At 38.8% G+C, this 8,639-nt stretch overlaps 1 protein-coding gene across 1 annotated transcript in view; it reads left to right on the top strand.

Moving 5' to 3' along the window:
* Positions 1 to 744: 744 nt before the first annotated feature.
* LOC128745548 (thyrotropin-releasing hormone receptor) overlaps positions 745 to 8,639 on the top strand; it is a 109,239-nt gene continuing 101,344 nt past the window's right edge. The window contains exon 1 of the mRNA XM_053842622.1: positions 745 to 846. Coding sequence (XP_053698597.1) covers positions 760 to 846 — 87 coding nt within the window. The 5' untranslated portion in view covers positions 745 to 759. The remainder of the gene's footprint in view (positions 847 to 8,639) is intronic.

Here is an 8,639-nt window from a genome sequence, read left to right as displayed (position 1 = left end):
TGAAAGAATTAGTAAGCGGTTACATCATCTGCTTGTTTTAAGTGTTTGCCTGTGTCGGGATAAAAAGACGTTAACAAATTGCAAAGCCCAGCAAATTAAGTTCCATTGTTGGGTTTCGTGTCCAGCAAGGAAGAGAAAATCAAAGAAAATATTTCACCAAACAGTGAATCAAATGAGAATATTGCGATGCCGCCGTAGAAATCGATGATTCGTGGAAGAAGGAAAAAGAGTTGCGATTAAAGTTTGCAGACAAGTGCGTGTTCCGTTTTGTGTTGAAGAGTACATCCCATTGAACAGTGCTTGCGAAGGATAAAAATTCATCGAAGTGCTGATTTCTTATTGGCTGTGAGAAAGAGTGGTTCAGCCGATGTGCGTCACCCGGTGGTTCCGACGGAATCCCCTTTCGTTGCACTAGCCGAAGCTCGTAGTGGTGACGATGCCACTGCATTGTTCCTTAGTGTCCTGGCAAACGCAACGACCGCAAAAACGACGACCTCCGCGCTGCTGAACGTACTCAGCGAGTCCGCAGCCAGCTTTTTCACCGGCGGCATCAACGCCGCCCAATCGAACCGTCCGTGGTTTAACGGGTCTACGGGTGGCGTTGAAAGTGCTGATTATGTCAGCGGATTCGGTCAAGCGGTTCTGAACGTAACCAGTCACGCGCTAGAGGATGCCTTCGCCAATAGCAGCAGCGCCATCAGCAGCAGCAGCAGTACCGGCGGTAACAGCAGCAGCAGCTACAACGAGTCCTACAACGAAATGCCGCAAATTCCGGAGTATATCCGGGCGACGTCGATGGTGTTCTGCATCATCATAATGTGCCTGGGGGTCATCGGTAACATAATGGTAAGTTTAAAGTACCTCTAATATCATAAAATTCTTCCAACTTTATTTCAACTTCTGTAGAATCATAATAACTATAATAAAGAGTTTATAATTTTCATTGGTTTAACGTTACTGGAATTTTTGTGATTCACTCTGAAAAAATTCGGTGTTCAAAACTTTGCACTCGTTAGTAGTGTGGAAAACATGATTTCTCGAGAGAAGTTTATTGAACCGAAATGCTATCTTAAGCATAGCTCATATTTTGCCAACATTTGTCAAATTTCTCTGATACCATCGGTGTCTCAAGTCAATCAAGAACACTCACTCACTCTCACTCACTCACTCACACACTCACTCACTCACTCACTCAGTCACTCATTCATTCATTCATTCATTCATTCACTCACTCACTCACTCACTCACTCACTCACTCACTCACTCACTCACTCACTCACTCACTCACTCACTCACTCACTCACTCACTCACTCACTCACTCACTCACTCACTCACTCACTCACTCACTCACTCACTCACTCACTCACTCACTCACTCACTCACTCACTCACTCACTCACTCACTCACTCACTCACTCACTCACTCACTCACTCACTCACTCACTCATTCACTCACTCACTCACTCACTCACTCACTCACTCACTCACTCACTCACTCACACACTCACTCACTCATTCACTCACTCGCTCACGGCCATAACTTCTACAAAATCAGACATGTTTAGTTGAAACCAATTGCATTCGACGGGGAAATTCGCAGATTCGCAGTAGCCAGTGGACACCGGAGATATTCCGGATTGCCCGGGAGTACGTCACAAATTGATTGTTTTCATCGCTTGTCATGGAAATTTAATAATATTCGAAATTTATCCGAAAAACTACGAAAATTAAGTAAACTAGCCAACGAAAATTATTGTAAACTAGCTGACTGCCCGATCTTACTCGGGCCCCTTTGCTTTTCAGTCACTTGTACATCTGTTATTGTAACGAAAATTCTCATAATACAAGAAACAAAACCTTTTCTCCATTGGAATGTGTCTACTCCCTATGTCAGTTTCCCTCATGTTGTCTCCCAGCCACTTGTAAATCTGTCTTCTTCCCGGTAATCCCCAGAAACCCAGTCCCGATCGACGTGTGTTATATCATATGTTGTATTCCGATCGAAGTGCAATTTATGATCGGATCCGGCTCCGATCGGTGTGTGCAATGGAGGCGATTATTGTCAGTTTTTGTTAATAGTGCTGATGAGTCTCGTTCGTTGCAAAAACTTCGACAATAATATTTGACCTTGGAATGTGGTCATACATATATATTAATATTTTTTGAAACGATGGTTCTACAATTGATGAAGGGACGGTAGGGGAAAAGAAATGAAAATTTTTTGGTGAAGGAGGGGAAGAGCGGAAAGGAAGGGGGGGGGGGTATTGGTAGCTATGCTTGACAAGTAGTCATTTTGACTCCTACCTTTTGTCCAATGCTGGAAGGTGCATGGGTCGAACCAAGCTATAATCTGAAATCAAGTACTAGCGAACCACATGCCCTGGCGGGTGTTGTGGGTTCGAATCCGGTTATAATCTCAGATAATCTCAGATAATCTTTTTTGCAATGGATGAAATGTAATTGCTGACGCGCGCGTTGTTTAGTTGGATTATATCATCTTCCAAGAGGAACCCTGATCTGTACCTTCTCCTACTAACACACAAATCCTATCCTATCCCGATACTTGTGGAGATGCAGTGGTACCCTCCAGTAAACATTTTCATATGCATATCAGAGTAACAAATGAGTTATATGTACTTATAAATACCCTGAAAAACCGTATCTGATGCACAAAACTAGCATATGCGTACTAATTTGGAGGCCATATACGAACTACAAAATATACATTAACAATTCAATTTAAGTCTTCATATGCGAAAACATCCAACTCAAAGCGATTAGTTTTATAATGCTATACAATTTTGTACTGGAAATCGTAGGTCACTTGTTATCGTCAAATAGGACAGAATATGAATTTGTGTGCATTTCATGAGGCTATATTTACGAATTTATTAAAAGTCAATAACGATCATTTTCGTACATTGATATATGAGTTGGTGTTTGCTGGGCCTAATATTCCTTCCTTTTCCCATGTAATACAGCCTTTTGGTCGTTGCACAATGGGAATGCCATGCTACTCCCAAGCACCATTCAATTGGTTCTTTGTGCAATCTTACTGGTTCGGCCAATCACGGAGCGCAACTACGGCCAGTCTGCCTAAGCCAAGCTAAGCCTTGTAAGAGACCATCTCCCTCTTTTGTCAACCCCCCTGCGCTGATTCTTTTGTGCCAGAATACATGTGTCTGACAAACGACGTTTAATGAAGAACAGTCCAGAAGTTCCGGAACTATGGCGAAACATACATTCATACTCACGTTCCTAGTCCCCCTACTTGTCGGTTTTTTTCCAGCTAGCTGTCAGCTCCCGCTTCTGTCACGTAGCTGATTATGCATTGATATAGAAATCCCTATAATGGAAACGAAAAAAAGGTCTTTTTTACCATATATTCCTCTACGGTACAACCCCCCTCTTTTCTCAAAATCACTTGCACAACTGCAATCGGTTTAAAGGCAAGAGAAACGCAACCCCGTTTACTAAGCCCCTTGTTAGGGCTCTTCCCTTTTGGCAACCACCCAGTGCTGATTCCTTTATGTCAAGGAACATGTGTGCCAAGTTTCATGAAGAACCATCCAGACTTTTAGGAGTAAGGACCTCCCCCTGTTATGAACCCCCCCTTTGTCAACCTTTTCAGTCTGAAATTTTTGGAGCGTCTTAGTAGAATACGAAACCTGGAAATTAGATAAAAAGAAAACTTATCCAATTTAATTCTACTTAGTTTTGTTTGAAACAAAAATTCGGTTTATGAAAATATATTCGCTTTGTTCAGATTGGCAAGAAGAATGCAGTATATACATTTTTATAAACACAATCCCGCTTTTGGGCCGAAAAACTGCTTCCGAAATTGGGCTTTCCGACGAAAAGTCAATGACTGCTAGTTTCCCGTGAATACGCATGCTTACTGTTTCATTAGAAGTGTGTTGAAAAGATGTGCTGTTGATAAAATAGGATTGAATTGGTAAAATCCCTTCAACGTGAGGAACCATGGGTAATAAAAACAATCTTTAATTTCAGTAAGGTAGCAGGAAAGCAATAGTTTGTGTTCTTGATTTTGTTAAATTATTTTCAAATGCACAATCTTTTGAGAATTGAACGTATGCAATGTTACTACTTTGATAAATGTTACATACAACGCATGTAGCATGTATATATGTTGCATACAGCATGTATACGTGAAGAATCGAATGATTACAAGCATGAATACATGCTACTATCACTACAAAGAGACTTACGTAGTCCTGCGTCACCTATATATGCGGTCGTGTCTTGTACACAACCCCTCTGATTTTTTTGTTAAATATTTCACTAACTGCTTTTGAAAACAATATATTGAACTGTCTGCATTTAGGTTTTATAAATCATAAGTTCTCTGTATTATATTAGCTGTTCTTCTTAACCTGTTCGTCTTACCCACAGTTCCCCTATATAGAAGAAGAAGATATCCCTTAATAAATTCGAAATCATAAAGAAAACACAATAAAGAACACACCAGTTGATATTCCATCGTTTATATGATTGCGGCTGACAAACATACGATTTTCAACACAAAGTTGTATAGTTGAATGAAGCTGGTCGCGCTTAATCGGATCTTATCGTATAGAGATACAGGTCGGATTCAATTATCTGGGGATTCGATTAACCGGGGACTCGATTATCCGGGGATTCGATTATCCGGGTTTTTAGACTCGATTATCCGGGTGAAAAAAAAATATTTTTTTTCAATGATTTATTTTAAACCTTAATGTTATAATTTTCATGCTACATGATGATTCCAACTTGACAAGTATTGATTCACCTCCTTAAAGCTACAAAATTCCTTTCTTATATCCCTTTTATCGGCGAACAAAACAAAAATAAATCCTGCGATGATGGAATCAATTTTTTTACTTAAAAATCATCATCATCATCATCATTATCATCATCATCATCATCGTAATCATCAGAAAAAAAAATTGCAAAAAAGGAATTTTTTGACTTTAGGGGAGATTGATCAATAATAAAAAAAACATTTATAATACCTAAATATTGAAAAACATAACACACAAAAAATAATGTAATAATGTACCAAAAAAATCATCAGGAAAAAAAACGTAAGAAAGGAATTTTCTGACCTTTGGGAAGATAGATCAATAATAAATATAACATTTCTGATACCTAAAAGTTAAAAAACTTGACATACCAAAAAAAAATTTGTACCAAAAATGATGATTCGATTATCCGGGTGATTCGATTATCCGGGCTGAAAATAAAAATGTTCACCCGGATAATCGAGTCCGGGCTGTACTTATAAAAGTATATCGTTGAAAATTATTCCTCAGTGCGTAAATCACCTCCAAAACGTATGTATAAGCTGATGTTGCGCATCGAATACGATTTCGTTGGATACAAATCGGTACGTAATTCTTATTTTAATCTTTATATACAGGGTGTCTCACATCAAGTTGCATCACGGAAAAAGAAAATTACCTAGTTTTAGTAAAATAGGGGGATTAGGGGCATAATGAGCACCCTAACTTGTTGACTGATTTAAGCACCCAAAATGACAGAATTTTTAAAGTGTCGTCATTGCAAAACATACATTCACTATCGATAATTAAAGGCATACTGTTAACAAATTGAAAAATAATTGATATGATGACGAAAATTGCAATTTAAAGTTGTGCTTCAAAAACTAAAAATCGGTCAGTGTGTGGGGCACAATGAGCACCCCTTGGGGCATAATGAGCACCCTTATAAACACATGCTTGAAGGGTGTATATAAGAACAACAATCACACACACATACACACACACTCACACACATGCATATACACATACATAAACACATACATACACATATACACATACACATACACACCCATACATACACAAACATAAAACGTGTCAAAACGCCGATAAAACTATTGACCGCAAGCCGCTTAAAGGCAATTAATCCGCGGAGGTTGCCTCTGGAGCACACAAGGAAAGTTTCGGATGACGCTTAAGCTAGCTGTGTTTTAGTGTTGAAGACATATGCTTTTCCGTTTCCCTCTACTAGCTGGTATACGAGGGTTCTGATTTCACGGGTAGTAATACCGTAGCATTGAAACTCCATATACAAAATATGGACCACCAGCTCTTGTCCAGTAGCGGGAGCGGAAACAGTTTTGAAGGAATCAATTTGGTCCACCTCCTGCCCAGAGATTGCCCTTTCATTTGGCCTCACATACCGAGCTAACGTCTGCCGCAGAATGCTTGTTTTGTGAGTATTCCGTCTCGCCTTAGAGTGGTCAAGGCCACTTGCAAGGCCTTTTTTGATCAATTATGTCTTCCGGATTCTCTTGGCATATTCATACCATCACTGTACACAAGCATTGACGCGATAAACAAAGGAACTGACAGGTTAGTTAATGCGACGTAGTGCTCGTTTCAGCTCACCTAAGGGTGCCCATTTCGCCCCCAGTCAAGTAGTTAAAGTAAAAATGGGTTTTACACTATTTATAGTATAAAATCAAAACTTCAATGATGGTGAAATTTGAGATACAATGTATACATCATGTTGCAGTGTGCACTTTATAGTTTAAGATATTTAAATGATCGTAAAACCTTGTTTGGTAGTGCACCAAAATTATAATTTTTTCAGCGTCTGAGAGCCTAGTTAAGTTTTTTAATATAACTCCGTGTTTTAAAAGTAGAGTTCACTAATTTTTTGATAAATTGATGATGTAGTACCTACAGCAGTGTTTCGCAGCCCATATGATGTTACAAAATGCGTACTTTCGTAGAAAAGAGGGGTGCCCATTTCGCCCCGTGTGCTCATTATGCCCCTAATCCCCCTACCTAACAAAAATTTTTCCAATTTTCTAAGAACCGACAGTGATAAAAATGCAATGTAAACAATACACTCCAAACTACTTCTACCCAAAATTTTAAGAAAAAGTGCCCAATGGGTAATTTTCTACAGCGTTTTTTTTGTAATGCAATTTGATGTGGTACACCCTTTAGTAGGGTACGGGAGGGTATTTCCCTAAATTCGGCAACGCTACTAAATTCGGCATAAATTATCTTTTTTTGCTGCGCTTCTCCAAATAAAAACTTTGCCGCTATATAACAATACTGATACGAATGTAGCACTCATAAGCTTTAATGTGTTATAACTATTTTCATAAATATGTAAGTAATTTGCTAAATTTTATTCAATAAACATCAAAACCACTGTTTTTCCACTGGCACGTAATCAGGCTGAAAAAACCAGCAGCGATCGCTTACGCGTATCCGCTCTTGATGATGGTTTGAAAAACACACAATTACTTATTCTAGTAACTAAACAGCTCTGAATATGAAGTCACAGAATAATTCTACTTCTTTTCATCACGGAAGGACACAAAAATTCCCCTCTAATATGAAAACATAAATCAATTCACTAGCAATCTGCAGCATTTTGCTTTTAATTTCAGCATATGGTGCTTTATTTACACTACTAGCAAGATGTGATGCAGTTGCGCCTGAAACTCTTCTATCGTGTTGACATAACTAGTATTTGAGTGACAACCACTTGCTTCTGGTGCTAATGTACATGTACGATTCAATGATACACTAGCGCCAGCAGCAAGCTATTGTCACTGCAAAATTAGTTATCTTCAATGAGCCGGTGTCTAGGCAATACCGACACGTTATCCATCAGTCTCTCTTTTGAAAAGCATCTAATACCTGTGAAGGCTATTTCGGCTGGTCGGATTTAAAAAACACAGACACCACTATAGAAAATGAGCCCAATTTAGCCGCAGCGACTTCATCATTACTCGCGACTATAACTCAACTTCAATAGCGTTTCATTAGGACCAAAATACACGCCGATATTCAGTAAATATTATTCTATCAACCTGGTATAAAAATCTTGTCTCGAATGAATATAGTTTCAACGCAATTCCTGAATATTGTTTAGACTAGCGCTTAATGGGCTGAAAATACCCTCCCGTACCCTATGTCGACACGCAGATAATTTCTGCAAAAATAGTGCTTCGAGAAGCTACTCTGCGTGAATCAGTAAAAATGTGTTTAAATCTGCGGTGTTCAAAATCGATCAGAAATTGAAGAAACTTATACTGTAGAGGATTCAGCGAAACCCCGACATAGGAAGGGACCAGTGGACTGGAATAAGGAGCTTAAAGCAGTTAATCTCTTAACATCAAATGTTACGTATTCGGTTCGTGATATTGCCAAAAAATTGATCATAAGCAACGAACTGTACAAAATATCATGAAGCGCCATAACATTGCAATCTACAACAACGAGCACCAATTTAAAATGACTTCTGCACAACAAATTTCTTAGAATCTCGGATCACTGGAATAACCTTCTCCTGTCGCTGAGATAGAATCAAGCTTTTGATGTCAAAAGAATGATATTTTTGTAAGGATTCCAATGGTATGATGGTATGATGCTTGTTTACAGCACGCATCTGTTTCCAGTCACTTTTGCCAAAAGAAGGGGATTTTGCCCTACTTTGCTCGACATGAAGAGATGTAAAAGTCCATATCCCTGGATTCCGCTGTGATGAAGTTGATCTTTTTTCACTATAAATAAGCTATCTTTAAGCGGAATTCGACTACATGGCATTTGTTTACAAAAAAATTGTTGTTTACTGTTGTTTTTGTCAAATAA

Source organism: Sabethes cyaneus, chromosome 1 (genome assembly GCF_943734655.1).
Source record: "Sabethes cyaneus chromosome 1, idSabCyanKW18_F2, whole genome shotgun sequence".
Classification (NCBI taxonomy): domain Eukaryota; kingdom Metazoa; phylum Arthropoda; class Insecta; order Diptera; family Culicidae; genus Sabethes; species Sabethes cyaneus.
The sequence above is the reverse complement of the archived record's forward strand: the minus strand, read 5'-3'. Positions and strand labels throughout refer to the sequence as shown.